Source organism: Nannospalax galili, unplaced genomic scaffold, assembly GCF_000622305.1.
Source record: "Nannospalax galili isolate Female #2095 unplaced genomic scaffold, S.galili_v1.0 scaffold861, whole genome shotgun sequence".
In the NCBI taxonomy this organism is placed as follows: domain Eukaryota; kingdom Metazoa; phylum Chordata; class Mammalia; order Rodentia; family Spalacidae; genus Nannospalax; species Nannospalax galili.
The window spans coordinates 953,948-973,408 of NW_008345581.1; the positions used below are offsets into that span (position 1 = coordinate 953,948).

General features: G+C 39.9%; 1 protein-coding gene across 3 annotated transcripts in view; it reads right to left on the reverse strand.

Moving 5' to 3' along the window:
- Nucleotides 1-7,683: 7,683 nt before the first annotated feature.
- The window catches only part of Stag1 (stromal antigen 1), a 421,107-nt gene continuing 409,329 nt past the window's right edge, over nucleotides 7,684-19,461 (reverse strand). For all 3 annotated transcript variants that reach the window (XM_029567624.1, XM_008841643.3, XM_008841645.2), the window contains 5 exons: nucleotides 17,598-17,772; nucleotides 15,229-15,339; nucleotides 14,577-14,691; nucleotides 9,808-9,888; nucleotides 7,684-9,721 (listed from right to left, as the gene is read on the reverse strand). In XM_029567624.1, coding sequence (XP_029423484.1) covers nucleotides 9,698-9,721; nucleotides 9,808-9,888; nucleotides 14,577-14,691; nucleotides 15,229-15,339; nucleotides 17,598-17,772 — 506 coding nt within the window. In that variant the 3' untranslated portion in view covers nucleotides 7,684-9,697. The remainder of the gene's footprint in view (nucleotides 9,722-9,807; nucleotides 9,889-14,576; nucleotides 14,692-15,228; nucleotides 15,340-17,597; nucleotides 17,773-19,461) is intronic.

Below are 19,461 nucleotides of genomic sequence, written 5' to 3' on the forward strand. Positions count from 1 at the left end.
GTTTCTTAATCCATTTACCTTGTCTGTGTCTTTTGAATGAGGAGTTTGACTTGTTAATATTTAAAGTTATTAATAAAGGATGTGCTATGAAACCTGTCATTTTTATTTCTGTTCACATTCTTGATGTAGCTGTGCAATTTCCACAGTTATACTTCATTGAATTTCTTTCTGTAACCCCTTGGGTATAGTCATTCCTTTCTTCAGCTCTTTGTATTGCTTCCAGAACTCTCTGAAGGGCTGGTTTTGTGGACATGAATTCTTTCAGCCTATTTATGTCATGGAATATTTTTCTTTCCCCTTTGACTATAATAGACATTTTGACTGGGTATAGTAATCTGGGTTGGCATCTGTGGTCATTTAGAACTGGGAGTACTTTGGTCCAGGCTCTTCTGGCTTTCATAGTTTGCACTGAAAAGTCAGCTGTAATCCTAATGGGTTTTCCTTTATATGTGACTTGTTTTTCTTTTACAGCTTTCAGTATTCTCTCTCTGTTCTGTACATTTAGTATTTTTACTATGATGAGCCGTGGAGAGTTCGTTTTCTGGTCCTGTCTATTTGGTGTTCTATATGCTTCTTATATTTGTATGGGCATGTCTTTCTTTAATTTTGGGAAATTTTCTTCTACAGTTCTGTTGAAGATCTGGTCCATGCCATTATCTCGAGATTCTTCTCCTTCCTGTATGCTTATGATTTGTAAGTTTTGTCTTTTTTGTTTGTTTGTTTTTGTGGTCTTTTTGAGACAGTTCCCCAGCTGTCCTGGAACTCACTATGTAGACCAGGCTGGCCTTGAAGTCACAGAGATCCACCTGCCTCTGACTCCCAAGTGCTGGGATTAAAGGCATGCGCCACCACGCCGGGCCCAAGTTTGGTCTTTTATGGTGTCACACAATTCTTGCATATTCCATTCTTGTGTTTTCTTAAATTTTTCATAATCTTTGCTTTAAGTTGTCTAATTTGTCCACTTTATCTTCCAGTCTTGATATTCTGCTTTCGACATCATTCATCCTATTGGTGAGGCTTTCTCCTGTCGTTTCTAATTGGCTTACTGAGTGTTTCACTTCCTTCTTCATTTCAGGCTGTGTATTCGTCAATATTCCTTTTCTGAATTCATTCAGAAGTTTGTCCCTATCTTCCTTCAGTTCTTTGATTTGTATGTTCTTTAAATTCACTGAATTCTTTTATCCTGTTTATAATTATTCTGTTGAGTTCCATGTCCTGTGTTATCTCTAGGGGGTTCTCATTGTAGTCCTCTAGAGGACTGTTGGTACTTGGTGGGGATAAATTATTTTGGTTTTTCATGTTACTAATTTTTCTCCGTGACTTTGACATATGAATTTCTTTTGTAGTTTCTGATTCTTGTGTGAGACTCAAGCCTTCCTTTGTTGAGTTTAGATCTGCTTCTTTTTGTAAACTTTATGTGCCTTTGTGGTTTACTTGTTGGACATGAAAAGCTGGTTGGTCTAGGCTTCTGGTTCTCTTTTGATTTTATATTGGAGAGGCCAAATTGCTTTTGTCTTCAGGAGTTCCCACAGAGGCCCAAGTCAGATGAGGATCAGATGCTCTCAGGCTTTCTCCTAAGGTATGGGTCCCTCCAGGAAAGATGTTGCCTTCAGCAATTTGGGGGTTGGGCTGGACTGGGAGCAGGGCCCAGGAAAGATGCTGGTCTTAGGAAGCTGGTGGCTATGCCACCCCAGGATGCAAAAGGAGGTAGGTGTGGGAAGAGGCCCCAGGGGCTCCTGGGAACTACTGGGAGGAATTGGGTTGGTCTGGATGCAAAGAATCAGGAAGGAGTGGCAATTCTGGGCAAAGAGGTCAATCTAGGGGTCTGGGGTGCCAAGACAAGAAATGGACAGTACCCAGGTTAGGAGGGGAGCTGGGAGAGTGAATGAGGCTGGGGAGTCAAGGCATGGTGGGTGCCACTGGACTTAGCCAGGAAAGGTGCTGGCACCAGGATGCTGGAAGCTGTGCAGCCCAGGGAAGCAAAAGGTCTTTTTTATTATTTTTATCTTATGTGTATGCATGTGTTCCCTGCATGTATGTAAGTGCACTGTGTCATGCAATACCTGGGGTGGTCAGAAGAGGGTGTCAGATACCCTGGAACTGGAATTTTGGGTGCTGGGAATTGAACCCGGGTCTTCTGCAAGAGCAGCCAGGGCTTTTAACTGCTGAGTCATTTCTCCAGCCCCATATTTTTCTATTTCTTTAAAGAACATCATTGGTGTTTTCACGGGGATTATGCTGAATCTGTAGATCAATTTTGGTAATATAACAATTTTTATAATATTCTATTAATACAGGATTTGGGAGACTTTGCTGGGGAGACACAGCAACCATCTACTAATCCCAGATACAGAGCCCATGACAGTCAAAAGTAACAATTCCAACTAGGCAAACCAGTGAATTTATTGGGGTTACTTACATGCGTATGGGTCAGGGACAACTTACTAGAGTGGAAACACCACTGAAGCTCTGTGTAGACTGGCAGGCAGCACAACTGATGAGAAAGCCTCCTCTAGCTGCTCTGCATCTTCTTTTCTTCTCTCAGCAGCTGTTTACTGGGTCCACAGCCAGGAGGGCCTTGTGGATCTTGTTAATTTCAGGAGCTTCTTGAGACTTGTTTTCTTCTGATTGCTCTACAACAGAGGTCTTAAAGGCTTCTGGAATCTTCAATTGCTGGAGTCAGGTCTTTACTTCTTTGGTTAGGCTTATTTCTGATAGGTAAAAAGTTGGCAGAGAACGAGTGAATGGAGGATGAGGCACCGAGGCACAGATAAAACTCCATCAAAATAGAGTTTATTAGCAAAGGAACACATGGGACAGATTCCCTTCTGGGCAGGGAAAATGTCTGCCCGGGCCTTGAGCTGGGGTCTTTTAAAAAGGGAGGCTTTTGCTTCCCACAGAAGGTGGGAAGATGTATTTTTTTTAAAGTTGAGGTGGGGGTGGGAGGGCCAAGAGAGGGACTGTTAAAACCTGTCCTCTTTAGAGATCAAAGGGGAAGCCTCCTGTGTTGGCCACACAGTGGAAAAAAGTCTGCTTCTCTCGACTTCAAAGACCAAGGTGCTTATCAGCTCCATTCCCTTTTCTCAGGAGCATGAGAAGTCCTTGGGGTCCTTTTGGTGAAGGATCAGGGCTATCTGAACCTTAACAATTTCTAGTTGTCTTTTTTTGTTCTTCTTCCTTAAAAGTGCATTAAATCAGCTGGGCATGGTGGTATGCCTTTAATCCTAGCACTTGGGAGGCAGAGGCAGGTGGATCTCTGTGAATTCAAGAGCAGCCTAGTCTATAAAGTGAGTTCCATGCCAGCTGGGGCTACAGAGAGACCTTATCTCAAAAAAGACCCAAAACAACAAAATAAAACAAGCAAAACAAAAACAAAAAACCCAAAAAACTGTTTTAAATGGAATTTTTCCCACTTTTTTCTCTGTATGTTAGAATTGATATATAAAAAAGCTGATTTGGAAGGTGGAAAGATGGCTCAGTGGTTAAGTGGCTGTTCTTACAGAAGACCCAGGTTTGATTTCCCATCCTTAACTACAGTTCCAGGGGATCTGACACTGTCTTCTGTCCTCTGCAGGCACTGCACACGGGCACACTTACACACATTCAGGCATAACACTCCTAAATGTAAAATAAAAATAAATCGAAAAAACAAGATGATTATTGATTTTGTATCCTGCTGCTTTGCTCAAAGTGTTTTCTGGTGTCTTCTCTAGGGGCTTTAAGTATAGTAATCATATCATGTGCAAATAGAGGTAATTTGACTTATTTGTATCTGTTTTTTTTTTTCTTAATGTTTTGGCAAAGACTTCAAGCAGTATATTGAATAAGAGTGCTGAGAATGGCCAGCCTTGGCCTGCTTCTGGTTTTAGAGAAAATACTGTTTTTTTCCATTCACGCTGGTGTCCTTCCATTCTTAAATTTCTTCAGGTTTTTTTTCTTTTTTTTTTTTTGTCTTTTTTAAACAGGGTTTTCCTGTAGCCCCAGCTGGCCTGGAGCTCACTATGTAGACCAGGCTGGCCTTGAACTCACAGAGACCCACCTGCCTCTGCCTCCCAAGTGCTGGGACTACAGGTGTGCGCCACTACGCCTGGCTTTCTTCAGGGTTTTTATCATGAAGCAATGTTGAATTTTGTCAAACATTTTAACAAAGATTTACTTTTATATGTGTGAATGCCTGAGTGTATGTGCAGCATGTGCATGCCTAGTGCCTGTGGAGGACAGAGGAGTGTGTCAGATCCTCTGGAACTGGGGTTACAGTTATGAGTGTTACGTGGGTGCTGGGAACCAAATCTGGATTTTCAAGTGCTCTTAATTGCTAAGTCGTTTTTCTAGTCCCAAACGTTCCATGTTTGGCCTGTGCTGAGATGACCATTCCATTTATGTGTCATAGTTACATTTATTGAGCCATCCTTGTATCTCTGGAATCAAACTACCTTGCTTATGTTGTATCAGTGAGTCGTTGTATGCGTTGAATTCAGTCTGCAAGTATATTATTGGAATCTTTTGTCATCAGTGAAGTTGGCCTATAGTTTTGTTTTGGTTATGTTAACAGGGCAATACTGAGTATCATGAGTACGATAGTGTTCTTTTAAATTATGGAATAGTTTGAGGAACACTGGTGTCACTCCTTAAAGGTATGGAATTCAGTTAATTTCTCCTGTTCTGAGTTTTTCTTTGACTCTTTCACCTTTGATCATCAATTTCCTCGTTCACTGTAGGTTTAAAGTTTTATTATAAATTAATTTAGTGTGTGCGTATGAGGCACACGAGAGGTCAGAGACCAGCGTTCAGAAGTCAGTTGTCTCCTTCCACCATGTGTCTAGGGCTCAAACTTAGGTTGTCAGACTTGACAACAGGTGCCTCTACCTGCTGTGCCTCCTTGCTGACCCTCATTACAGATCGTGATTTGAATTTTGGTAGGTCATTCATGTCTAGGAGTTCATCCATTTCTTTTAGGCTTTTTGAAATATTTCCCAATGATCCTCTAGGTTTCACTAGTATCTGTTGTAGTGTTCTCTTTTTCACCTCTAAGTTTGTTAATACAGGTTTTCTGTCTTTCAATGATTATGCTCAGGGTTTGCTAATTTTATCTTCATTGGACCAATTCATTTTTAAACTTTATTCTTGTAGTTTTTAGTCTCCACTTAATTTTTTCCTCATGATCCTTATTTCTTTACATCTGATTTTGGATTTGACTTTAAAAAATTTTATTATTATTATTATTATTATTTTTGTCTTTTTGAGACAGGGTCTCCCTGTAGCCATAGCTGTCCTGGAACTATGTAGACCAGGCTGGCCTTGAACTCACAGAGATCTGCCTGCCTCTGCCTCCCGAGTGCTGGGATTAAAGGCGTGCGTCACGCCTGGCGATTTGAATTTTTTTAAGACAGAATATCACTGGTCTATATCTTGTTACGTAGACCAGGCTGGCCTTGAACTCAAGAGAAATTCACTTGCCTCTGTCTCCTGAATGCTAGGATTAAAGGTGTATGCCACGATGGACTTTTTAAAAAGGTTATGTGTATGACTGTTTTGCCTGCATGTATGTAGGTGCACCATGTGTGTATATGCCCACAGAGGTCAGAAGAGGGCATCAGATCCCCTGGAACTGGAGTTGCAGATGGTTGTGAGCTGCTATGTAGGTGTTGGGAACCAAACTCAGGTCCTCTGCAAGTGTTGCCAGTGCTCTTAACTGCTGAACCATCTCTCCAGCTCCCAGCTGTTTTCCCCTAAGGCCTGGAGGCACATCATTAGGTTATCCGGGTTCTCTTTGTTGTACTACAAAGTGGGCCTAGTTGTTTCATGCTAACACCAGGTGAATGGTTCTACCCTGAGCCGCATCCCAGTTTTCTTAGTCTTTGAGCAGGGTCTCACTAAAGAACCCAGGATGGCTTTGAACTTTTGCTTTTCCTGCCTCTGCCTCCCAAATGCTAGGACTACAGGCGTGTGCCACCACACCCAGCTGAATTTTAATTTTTTAAATTTATTATTTTTTTGGTCTTTTTGAGACTGGGTCTCCCTGTTAGCCCCAGCTGTCCTGGAACTTACTATGTAGACCAGGCTGGCCTTGAACTCACAGAGATCTACCTGCCTCTGCCTCTGAGTGCTGGGATCAAAGGCGTGCACCACCAGGCCTGGCTTTTTTATATTTTATTATTAATCAATTAATTAATTAATTCTTTTTGAGACAGGGTCTCCCTGTAGCCCCAGCCGTCCTGGATTTGCTATGGAGACCAGGCTGGCCTAGAACTCACAGATTTGCCTGCCTCTGCCTCCTGAGTGCTGGGATTAAAGGCGTGCGCCACCACACCCAGCTCTTCCAGGTTTTTTAAAAAATAATTTCATGTGTATGAGTGTATTGCCTACATGTGTGTAAGTGCACCCATGTCATGCAGTGCCCTCAGAAGTCAGAATGCATTGGATTCCTCAGAACTGGAGTTAAGGATGGTTTGTAGTCATCGTGTGGGTGCTAAGAATCAAACCCATGTCCTCTGCAAGAGCAGTCAGTGCTCTTAACTGCTGAGCCATCTCTCCAGCCTCTCTTCCAGGTTTTTAAAAAATATTATTTTTATTTTATGTGTATGACTGTATTGCCTGCATGTAGTAGGTGCACCCATGTTATGCAATACCAGTGGAGGTCAGAAGAGGGTGTCAGATCCCCTGGAACTGGAGTTACAGATGGTTGTTAGATGCCATGTGGGTGTTGGGACTTGAACTTGGGTCCTCCGCAAGAGCAGTCAGTGCTCCTAACCGAGCAGTCAGTGCTCCTAACCGCCGAGCCATCTCTCCAGCCCCCTTTCAGGTTTTTAAAAAGTGTTTCTTTGTTCCATAGTTATGGTATTTTAACTATGTGTTGTGGAAATATTCTTCTGTGGCCATGTCTATTTGGGGTTCTAAATGCCTCTAACACTTTGAGATGTTTCTTAGGAATGTGGAATTTTCTGCTATAGTTTCATTGACTAGATTGTGTCTTATTTTCATCTCAGCTGTGTTATATTCCATGGATCATACATTTTAGACCTGGCTTTGGAGATAAGTTTGGCATAGTCCATACAATAAATAATATGTATCACTATCTGATAGACTCTTATCTGGAACAAGAGACAAAGAGGGGTAAATCATTTAGGTCCCAGCTCTGATTTGTACACATAGGGAAAGTCACACATAGGGAAAAACATGTCTATTCATAGATCCCCTTCTTTGGCTACCCTGCTGATTTAGCTCCCATAATTTTTGCCATTTTCTGTGTTGGCAACTTGGGCTACTTAATGACCTCAGACCAAAGGACATGGTCAGACCAGAAACAGGTTGTAGGTTGTGACTTTGCTTCAGAGTGAGGTCTGGCATCAACAGTAAGAGAAGCCTTCACTTCTGCAGGAATGTAGAATCTTGGAAATCGTCAAAGGGCCACTACTCCGAGCAACTGTCCAGGGCTCAGGTAGGGCAGAGGCTGCTCTGAAAAGCTTCATGCAAGAGTTATTCTTTCTGAGAAAATCTGAGGAATCAAAGAAAATCTGTGAGCTAATCCTTTTTTTTTTCTTAAAAATGAAACACCTTTTTAAATATGAAAATGTTATCATCTAACAAATTATCTGAAAGAACACTTAAGGAGTAGCAAGAAAGGAAATAGTCTCCTTAAAGCTTTACCTAGCTAAGAGCAACAACATCATGACTAACACAAGCCTGATTTTGAATAGTTTATTAAAGGAAAGGTGAAGCATCAGTTTCAAATTGTACAAAAGGAAAAAAAAACTTCATATTGCAAATGTACAATTTACAGAATTACTAGCAAAACCAATCAAGGAGACACTGAAAATACAAAAATTTGATTGACTTCAAACTGAACTGGAAACCCATTGGAGTAGATAGATATTAAGCCTTTTGTTGTTGCATGGTAGTCTGTAATTCTAGGTCGACATGTGTTTTTCATGGGAAATTATCAAGCAAAGGTTAAGCCGTGCATATGCCAAGGCTCCTCATGGCTGGTCCCTGGCCAGAAGCACAAATAGGCAAGGCTGGGCTGGACAGTCCAGTCATTCCTGCCCCTTGCCTTCCAGTGAAACCCATGTTTCTAGGAGAAAGTGAGGCCCCAGATCCCTTAACTGGAGCCCAGGACCTGCTGAGTTAGTAGGTAAAATGTTTTTGGTGACCAAGTTTTTTTTATTTTTATTTTTAAAATTTTTTTTCTGAACTGTACAAATGTTGAGAAAAATGCTGTCTCATGTCTGTTTACTAAAAGGATGAATAAAACCATCCATTTTGCTTTCCCTCACAAAAGATAATCGAGTTCACACAAATTTCAAAAAATGGTTATTTTTGATAAAAAGGGAAAGCCTCAAGATTCTGTTGCAGGTATTTAAAAAACCCAGCCCAGAAACAGCTGTGGATAGGATTGGTTTGGAGATTTGGAGGCCTACATTAAAAACCAGGAAGAAAGTTAAGTGGCTTTTAAAAACAACAGCAGAAAGTCATAAAGTGAGCAGATTATAACTCTACACCACTGAAGGCTGTCCTGAAGAGTCAACATTTCTTTCTCCAAAAGAATTATTAATATGCACACTTAACACTGAAATGTAGCTATATTTCAAGGTAAGCTTAGGAACCTTACCTTCTAAGCATAGACTTCTATGCAGCACGTCCTTCTATAGTTCGTAAACTTCACAAAATTAACAGGTTAAGGATGTGAAGATGTGAAATGCATGGGAAGAAGACAGTTGGTCACACTCCTTACAATCACTTTTGAATGGCAAAGGATTCTTCATGATTATATGAAAATGGAAGTCTGTAACTTGACTTTGGCAGGGCATGAAACAGTGGTTAAAAACAGCAGACCGATAACTTGAGAACCATTTTTGTTTTACTGAGAATACTTTATTTGCTGGTAGAAGTTGCTAAAAATGCACAGAACAAATACCAATAGAAAATGCACTGTATTCGAATCTCCCTATTCTATATAAAATGAATGGTGTACAGCATCTGTTGGAAAAATGGCTGCATGGACATTTCTTTTATGCCCACTTATAAATAAAAATAAACCTTTTTATTCAAGAGTATATAAAATCTGGGAATTCATATCCATATCCACAGAGGGTGTGTGGTTTTTGGCAGAGATGCACGATGTCAGAATTTATCTTAGCTTGTTGATGTACTGTTCCTTCTGTTTCTGTTTTACAAGGTCAACCAAATCCAGTGAGCTCCAAAAACACTCTTCAGGGATTAGAACGAGCTGCTTACTCATAGGTTTAATAAAAATGGTTAGCTTTTAAAACATAAAAAGGCAAAATGTTAAAACGGTTTTTAAATTGTACAACAGGAAAATAAAGTTAAAAATATTTTTTTACTCAATGCTGAGTTTTCATAAAACAGGTGTATAACAGTGTTTATTTTGACAGCTGTTTTAAAAATTTAAAATATCTTCCTCCTTTCAGAAAAACACACATCTGTTTTGAGATAAGTCCAATATTAAGGACACAAATGATTTTTTGGGTCAGTCTTTCCAAGGTGACATTCACCAACATTTCCATGGGTAATTTACATGCTCCTCTGTCACTGCAAAAAGGGATTGACCTTTAATCATTTGATTAAAAAACAAGTCAGATCACATCAAAAGTGTTTTTTCCCCCTTACAAGCTATCACAGTATATAGGCCTCTAGCTCTAAATAATAGAGTTCCAGATTTGTAAATTTTCTTCAGATTTCAGAACATAGGCATTCCAAATCCCTAGAAAAAATGAGACACACCATTATTTCATGTATCTACAGGGCCAAGAAACCATAAATAAAAAGCAATAATGACTTAGTATTTACTGAATCATCTTCTATGATAGCTGCAGAGTCAAAGAAGTCTGGCCTCAGCTCAGCTCTCTCTCGCCGATTTCTTGATGGGGGCTGAAAAGAGAAATCATTTAATGCTTTATACTTTTCCTCTATAATCAGCTAGTATTTCTGACAGTATCACAAATATATGGAAACATTAAGAGTCAAATTTAAAGGAGAATGTGAATTCGGTTTTTATATAAAGTGTAGATTTTTTAAAAAAGCATAGCAGTACTTGGCAACTTTGAATTATCAAAAGACCAAAAGACTTTTTTTGACAAAAAAAGACTTTCAATTTAAAAAAAAATTTATTTATTATTTTTATTTTATGTGTATGAGTGTATTGCCTGCATGTATGTGAGTGCACCCGTGTCGTGCAATGCTGTGGAGGTCAGAAGAGGGATTCGGATTCCCCTGGAACTGGAGTTAAGGGCGGTTTGTAGCTACCATGTGGGTGCTGGGAAACAAACCCAGGTCCTCTGTAAGAGTGGTCAGTGCTCTTAACCACTGAGCCATCTCTCCAGCCCAGACTTTCAATTTTTAAAAATATTTATTTTATTTTTTTAATTATGTGTCTCTGTGTGGATATGTGCACATGATTTCAGGTGCCCAAGAAGGCCAGAAGGAGGCTATAAGGCCCCCTGGGAGCTAGAGTTATAGGTGGTTATGAGCTGCGCCACATGTACTAGAACTGTGGTCCTTTGCAAAAGCAGCAGAACTCTTAACCACTGTGCCATCTTGTCAATTTCAAGACTTAAAAACCTTAATGAAAAAGCTGAGTATGCTTAAAAAAATAAAAATGAACCTACCATTTGACCTGGTTATACCACTCGTTGGCAAATACCCTAAAGACTCATCCTATTGCAGAGACACTTGTACATCCATGTTTGCTGATGCTTTTTTCACAATAGCTAAAAGATGGAAGCAACTTAAGTGTCCCTCAACTGATGAGTAGATAATGAAAATGTGGTACATTTACACAGTGGAGTTCCACTCAGTGGTAAAGAAAGATGAAATCATGAAATTTGCAGGTAAATGGATGGAACCAGAAACTTATATTAAGTGAAGCAGCACAGGCTCAGAAAAACAAATGATGAATATTCTCCCTCAGATGTGGATCCTAGCACCAAGTCCTTATATGTGAGTATGTATCCAGACATAACTGCAGGAACCAGAATAATGAAAAAGAAACAGGGAGGTAAAGGGAAAGAAAGATCCTGAGAGAGAACAGTAGGAGACAGGTGTTACTAAGGGAGAAATGGATAAAAATGGGGCTGTTAAATGGGAGGGGTAGATAAGGAACTTTGGGGATAAAGGGAAAGGAGGAGCTCAAGAGAGGTGGGAACATAGGAGATTGGTATTATCAAGGGAGCATTGGAAAAAACAGGGACACTTTAAATGGGGAAACTATGGCAGAAAGGTTAGATATGGAGAGAGAGGAGAGAGAAATAATATCTAGCTAGTTTTAGAAAACCAGATGGAATCATTAGTCCAACAACCTAATGCCAAATTATACATTATATATCGCTACATATGAGTCCATGTATATAGCTAAAGGCTACATAACAAGAAATACAGCCAGACAGGAGAAACCTTCCTTTGAGTTGTTGGCCAGGGTGGTCCAAGAGACTCCCCAAATGACACAGGCTATTGCTACAGTCCTTGATGGCCTCCCAGAACTTGGAAGGTAGGACCCTACTGCTGAAAACAGAACACACTTTGGACATAGGATTTGTAGCTGAAATTGACCTGAAATCACTTTCCCTGAAGGCTAGCTCTCATAGCTTTAGAGAGCATTATGAAGGTGCCAAGGGAAGACATCAATCGATGGTCCAACATTAGCTTCGAGACCAGGTTCAACACCAGCTTCAAGATCAAAATAACCACATAAAAGGCTGGCGCAGCATGCAACATTGGTGCAGTAGTGGCACTTTTATCTTGGGGGCAATCAACAGCTACCTAATTGGGCTAAAAGCCTACTCAGTGAGAGGAAACTCAAGTGTGGTACTGTAAACATAACGAAATACACATGACTGAAGTGGTCATAGATCTTAAGAGAAAACCCCAAGACTGTTACATCCCTAGACTAATGTAATTTCCTACTATGTGCAAATTATGTAAACTTACATGTAGACAAATATCCCAGTCACCACTCATCAAAGAAGCTTATTTTGTACTAGTCAGAGACTTACCAAGTACCACAACTGGTCACACACAGACATTATCTATGAATTGCCCAGGCCTAAGTGACATATCTACAATGCAACCTCTATACCTAAGGCTCATAGAGCTTCATAGAACAGGGGTAAAGAAGAGGACACTAATGAATCTCTGAATTCTCATTAATGAAGCTCCCTCATGCAACAGAGGGCCAAAAACACAAAAGGTCACAAATGGCTAAAACACAGAGATTAAGAGTCTACAGAATGCTGATCCTTGGATGGGACTCCTGTATTAAAACTTTACCCACCCGGGGCTCAGGGACCAATGTGGAAGAGTGGGGTGGACGATTTTAAGAGCCAGGGACACTGCAATAGAGTCCTACAAGCTCCTGGGACCCTTCTCATATGATTCTATGGCAATGGTGTCAGCATACACAAGTCCCATGCAAACTCAGGCAGACAAAAACCTAGCACAGAACTGGGAAAATGAATAGCAGACCCTAATCTTATCTGAAGAAATACCGACAACTGATCACTGCTAGGTGAAGAAGAGCTGATCTTCCTAAAACAAGAGACTCTAGGTAGGCTGACTAGACCTCAGTGAATGGACTTGCACTGGGGAACATCTGCAGACACCAACTTGACATAGTAAGCCTTAACATGGATGACAGAATATATGGGTTCCAGTTGGAGGTAGGCTACGGGAGGGTGCTGGTGGGCCGTAAAGATGATTAAGATTGAGATATTCTGTATGAAATATAAAAAAATTCAATAAAAAAGCTGAGCATGTAAATGCCCCAAATTTTGAACTCAAACACAGAAAATACTTTCCCTTTGAAGCTATGTAGTAATTATAAAATGAACAGTTTCATGATAAATTTTAGTGAATTCTCCAAAGTAAGCAGGATGGAATGCTTTTAGGGAAGGAAAGTTACATCAGAAGTTATACCAAAACTTTTCATGATGGAAAATTCCAAACATATAAAACAGAATAATATGTACTGAGTTATGCCCATTCTTGTTTTTAAGTTCTAACTCCTAGAACTTTAGAATGTATTTTTATAGACAAGGTCTTTAAGAAGGAATTAAAGTTATAAAATGTAGCAAGATGGGTGGGCTCTAATCAAATATGACTGGTCCTTAGTAGGGACAGGGTTTTATAAAAGATCATGTAGCCGGGCGTATCTCTGTGAGTCCAAGGCCAGCCTGGTCTACATAGTGAGTTCCAGGACAGCTGGGGCTACAGGGAGACCCTGCTTCAAAAAGACCAAAAAAATCATATAAAGGCAATTGGGTGTGGGGGGGTGTCTCCCTTTCCATCATGTGGGTCCTGGGGATTGAGCTGCAGTCATTAGGCTTGGTGGCAAGTTCCTTTACCTGATGAGCCATCTTGGTGGCCTAGTAAAGACACTGGAAGAAACCGGTCATTTAAAGCTAAAGGGAGACACAAAATCAACTGCTTAAAAAAAGTGATGTGAAGCCAGGTGTGGTGGCGCATACCTTTAAAAGTGATGGGGAGATATGGGAGGAGTTGAAAGGGAGGGAATGGGTGTGGATTTGATCAAAATACCTTATATGTATGTATAAAATTCTCGATTTTTTTTTTTTTTTTTTTTTTGGTCTTTTTGAGACAGGGTCTCCTTGTAGCCCCTGCTACCCTGCTGGCCTGGAACTCACTATGTAGAAGCAGGCTGGCCTTAAACTCACAGAGATCCACCTACCTCTGCCTCCCAAGTGCTGGGATTAAAGGTGTGTGCAACACGCCTGGCTCAATAATTTTTTTTAAAGTTAAAAAAAAAAAAAATCAACTGCTGACACCTTCACTTGACTTCTGTCAATTTCAGCCACCCAGACTTCCTCTTTGATATGGCAGCTGTAGCCAACACTGGGGAAGCAGTATGATGAACTTCCATGCACCAGTCACATGGCTTTTACAACTGTCAAACACTTGGGTCAGTCTTAGTTCACTGAGTTTATTGTTTTTCCTTTCTGGTACTTGAGATTAAACATAGTACATGCTATGCAAATACTCTACCACTGACCACAGCCCCAGTTACTTTTTGAGACAGAATCTTACTATGTAGCCCAGTCTGGCCCCAAACTTTTAAAAACTCTTTTGCCTGAAACTCCCATCCCTTCCTGGGTGGTATAGGTTATGTGCCACCATGCTGGACTGTCTAATAAAACCTTTGTTAAAAATCACAGCTCCATGCATTATTATTCCTGAAAATTTCTTTGTATTACCTATAGCAAGTCTAGAATCACCTTTTCCCAAAGACTTCTTTTTAAACTGAAAATGCAAGTTCCACATTCTATATCTGACTGTTACATGGTAGTGCACAGGGTATAATATTGTTAGGCTCCAATTTAAAGTACAAGATGTCAAATACATGCGCTGTGCCAAAAGATCTAAGGTGAGTTCTTTTAGAAAGAACTCTTTTTCTTACTAGAATTGAAAATATGACTGCTTAAAAGCAGCCTTGAAAACTACATAAGGTCACCACTCCTCACCTTACCCTCCCTCCTACAGTAAGAACATTCTTTAAATTCCAATGTCCTCACATATTTTACCAGAAAAAAAAGGAGTAAATTCCTTACCAGATCAATAACCATGGTGTCTTCAAATTCTTCATTCATGTCTTCTAATTGACTCCGTGATGACATCATCACATCTTCAAAGATGGGCTCAGCATCTTCTTCCATTAGACCCCGACTAGTAAAGAAAAGGTAATCAGAAAGCTGTTGTGACTTACTCAATTTGGTCCTGGTTCTTTCTTAATTAATTAGCACACTTTCTATAGACTATACAAGTTATTACTGAGCTCTAAGAAAATTAGGATTATTCCTAAAAAAAGGAATATTCCTTTTGTTTACTCAAGATTTCACCTCAATTTACCAAAAAAAATTATAATTAACTTAAATAAGATGTTATTTATATATAAACAATAAAGTATTTTACTTAATTATCTATCAATTCCCTCCTGATTCTGCTAAATTATATCTCAATTTTACAAATAAAGAAACGAGGACACAGGTCTTTTAGAGCTTGGCTATGGCCATAAAAGTGGCAAGTGGCAGCACTAGGATTAAAATGCAGAAAGCCTCAGGAGCCCATGCCCTCTACTGTTATCCTATGCTGCTTAATATATCCAGAACTGCAATTTTAACCACTATGACTAAACAGGTATTAGAAATGCCCAGCATCACATAGCTGTTATGTTATTCTTGTGACACTCAAAGAAACACTTACACAGCATGCCTTACTCCAGCTCTCACTTTCATGTAGTTCATTCCTGTTCTGTCCTTCCGATTTAAGTCTTCTAACTTCGGCTGGCCTAACCAAGAGATCTGCATCTGAGGACTAAAAGAAGGTACTATTATTTTTATTTGTGGCATCAGATAATGTATTTGGCAAATTAACCTCATGTTAATAAAGCCATGGGTGGCTGGCTTCACCTCATGTAAGGGAATTCTTCTGTGCCTTTGCAAAAAACAAAGTAAGGTGCATTCAAAATCTCATAGTCTTGCTGGGTGTGGTGGTGCACGCCTTTAATCCCAGCACTTGGGAGGCAGAAGCAGGCGGATCTCTGTGAGTTCAAGGCTAGCCTGGTCTACCTAGTGAGTTCCAGGACAGCTGGGGCTACAGGGAGAACCTGTCTCAAAAAGACAACAACAAAAAATCTCAGTCTCCACAAGCAGCAGCCTGGGTCTAGCAATTAACCCTTAGACTACATGTTAGCCTGTGCTCCATATCTCTGCCAAGTAAGGGAACTTTCTTAGACTTCTGTTCCAAGGGTTTTATCACTCATTTATGTATCTAGCTAGAAAGGAAGTCCTGAAGAATAGAAATGATACTGTCCTGGAAGCTGAAAACTCTCTAGAGTTGAAAAAGGAAGGATTTTACACATCTTTTCTTAGTACTCCAGAGGATATAGAAGTCTTTATAACACATAGTTTCTCAGTGCTTATGGAGTCAAATCTTCAATTGTATTTTATAAAATTGTATTTTATACAACCCGTATTATGTTACGAGTATATCTTATAATGAAACATGGGAACTGGCATAAATATGCCTCTTGGAAATTTATAGGTTGTAAATTTTAGTGGTTCTTAGATAAAACCTGCTACATGAAATTCTAAGTAGCTGTTTTTATATCCTGTGGGGGCCATCACCTTGATTAGACCTATAAACATAGGGCAGAGAACAGAAGACAGCCCATGACCAAAGGGACGGACAGATGGTAAGGTGATGGGCAAGGCAGGGTGCTGAAGGAGAATGTGAGCTGAAGGAAGAACAGGATACTTGCACACCTCTTGATGCAAGAGGCTGGAGAAGCCCTTCTAGGGTGCCTAGCAGCACAAGAAGGCCAATTATCCAACTGCTGGCAGGTGTCAAGACAGATTCTTTGGTGCAAAGTTGCATTGCACCAAAAAGTGAAAACCCAGTATCTGAAATATTTCTAATATTGATTCTATTTTCAACCTATTAATTTGTTCAGGTAGGACTGTTGTCTTATCAGCAAAATTCACACCATTATCCCCAACCATACTTAGAAATTCAAGCGAGGAACCGAGAGAATTTCCAAGTTGGGGGAGAAAACAACACAAAATTAAGATTATTGAGTTTTGTTTGCTGCGACAAGGTCTCACCATAGTCCTGGCAGGTCTCAAACTCATGTGTAGCTGAGTCTGACCTTGAAATCCTTATCTTTTTGCCTCAACCCCCCTGTACTGGGATTACAGACGTGCCACCATGCCTAGCTAAAACAAAAATATTATTAAATGGATGATAAAGGTAATATCTATTTATTTGATGCTTCATTAGACAGCCTAGCAAAGCTTTCACAGGCTCTTGGCAGAGAACCTGCATTGTTTTTACAAAAGTCCTTGAAAAGAAACAGATCAGCCCAATGAATATGCAAAGTTTAAGTAAAATTAGCAGAGACCCTATGCATTCAAAGATCTGTAAATTCTTTAAGAAATTTTTTTTTTCATTAAATTAAGTACAATTGTTGGGTGTGGTGGTAATACCTTTAATCCTAGTGCTCAAGAGGCAGGTAGATCTCTGTGAGTTCAAGGCTAGCTTAGTCTACATAGTGAGTGCCAGGCCAGTCAGGGCTACATAGTGAGACCCTGTCTCAAAAAACCCCCCAAAAAACAAAAAACACAGAAAACCAGAGCAGAAGATACTTTCAGTAGCAATATGTGAGACTGGACAAGAAAGTATATCTCATACACATACCAAGAGTATAACTTAGTATTATACCAACTGACAGTTATTCAGTGTTTCTAAGTTTTTGCCCAAATCCACATTTTTACTGTTAACATATTCCTGTGGTGTTGGTAAGTGGGGCTATTATCAAGGACTTTAGGAGAACACTAAAGTCTATTTAAATATGAAGCTTGTCACACTAGATCAAGAAAAGTTTCTGAAGTTTAAGGACAGGGTATCCACAGTGATACTTAGACACTATGCACCTTTGCATGTAAATCATACAAACTAGTCACTCTTCATTTTCTTAGGATCTGAGCAACAATGTACTCCGAAGTTTTTGGTTCTTTTTTTTTTAGATTTACTTTAACAGTTAGTGGTTTCATGCCAAGAAAAATAATACTTACTTGTGTAAAAAGTCGGGTTCGGAACCATGTTCAGACTCAGGTTCTTGAATCTGTTCTCCCATGGGGCGGCTGTTCTCTCGAAGCACAGTGGAGGTGAGTTGTGGGGTTTGCAGGGGACCAGGAGTCTGAATCATGGTGTCGGTCCTGTTTAGCCATGTGTTATCCAGATTTTCATCTGCAAAATTTCAGTTAAGAGTCTCAAAATACCAGAGATGGGGTAAACTATGGTAGCACTTGTAATCGACTTGAAGAGCTCCATAGTTAGACTAGTCTATTTATTTTATTGTTTTGTTTCTGGGACACAGTCTACCACTGTACCCAGGTCTCAAACTTACTGTGAGCTAAGGACCTTGAACTCCTGAGCTCCATGTCTCTACCTCCTAAGTATGGGTATTATAGTCATGTTCTACCATACCCAGCTTCTATTTCTTTCTTTCTTCTTTTTTTTTTTTTTAAAGACAGGGTCTCATGTAGCTCAGGCTGGCCTTGAACTCAGTCTTTCTGCATTAGCCTCTCAAGTGCTGGGATTATAAGCATGAATCACCATGTCTGGCTAGACCAACTAGTTCAAATCCCAGTTCCACTACCGTACATGACTTTGTATTAGGTTGCTTACTTCTTCCAAAGTTGTTTTCTCATTTATAAAATGAGGATATCAGTACTTAGTTTCACAAACCTGCATGGATTAAATGAGGTTATTACCTCAAAATGACCATCAGATGTTAGCTACAGTCACACTGTCTTCTGTCTTCCCTATCTGTGAAGCTATATTTGCCCTAGAAGAGGAAGAGTTGGGTCAGCCACAGCTTCTCTAAACTTCCTTTAATTTTGGGCCTGTTGCCTGGGCCCAACAGGGGTCCCAGGCAGTGGCACTTAAGACTGGTGCCTTTACAGAGAATTCAGCAAATCTTGTTAATACAAGGAGACACTGATCACCAGAGAAACTGCTCTTTTTGTGTGGAAATGCAGAAAGGCTCACAGTTTTCATGCCCTTAAGTCTCTCAGGAAGCCTTCTGATTCCTGTATCCAGCCCCTAATTACATTCTCATTTAACTTTTAGAGGAAATATAACCATCTGTTTACTCAGAACTTATATATTATCCTGCACTAGCAGGGGATCTGTGGTGGATGTGTATGTGTTATCTTTTTTTTTCTTCTTCTGAAGATGGTTTATAAAGATAAGCAGCCTGAAGCATTATTTGTATACCCAAGATATCCTAATAATGCATAATGTATTAGTTATGGTTTTTACTTATAAAAGCTATTTTAATGTGAGATTTTTAATAAAAACAACTGAGAAGTCTTTTAATCAAGTATATTTAATCTTTAAATCACAGTATACTGTGAATCCCCTTATTTTTCCTCTTGCTATTAAATCTGAGACGTGTGTCTGCTAGGCTTCCTCATTTGTCATGAGGCTGCTGATTTTCTCAGAGCTCTCAGGTTTCTAGGGATTTGCCAGAACCATGTGCACACTCTGGACTGGTCCTTCTGTTCCTAAAAATACCTGCCCACTGCTTGGTTAAGGTCATTCTACTGAAGCTCATTTCTGAATGTCTTATTCAACAAAGATGTGTTCAGTCATCTACTCATATGATTTTTTGTTTATTATAAACTTCTATTCTCTACAACAATTAACTTTTTATGGTTAAAAGAAGAGCCCACTCTTTTTAGTAACAAAAACTTAAAGAAAATTTAAAATTATTTTTATTTTATGAGTGTATTGCCTGCATGTATGTGAGTGCACCCATGTCATGCAATGCCCATAGAGGTCAAAAGAGGGCATCGGGTCCCCTGGAACCAGAGTTGCAGGTGGTTGTTAGCGGCCATGTGGGTGCTGGGAACTAAACCCAGGTCCTCTGCA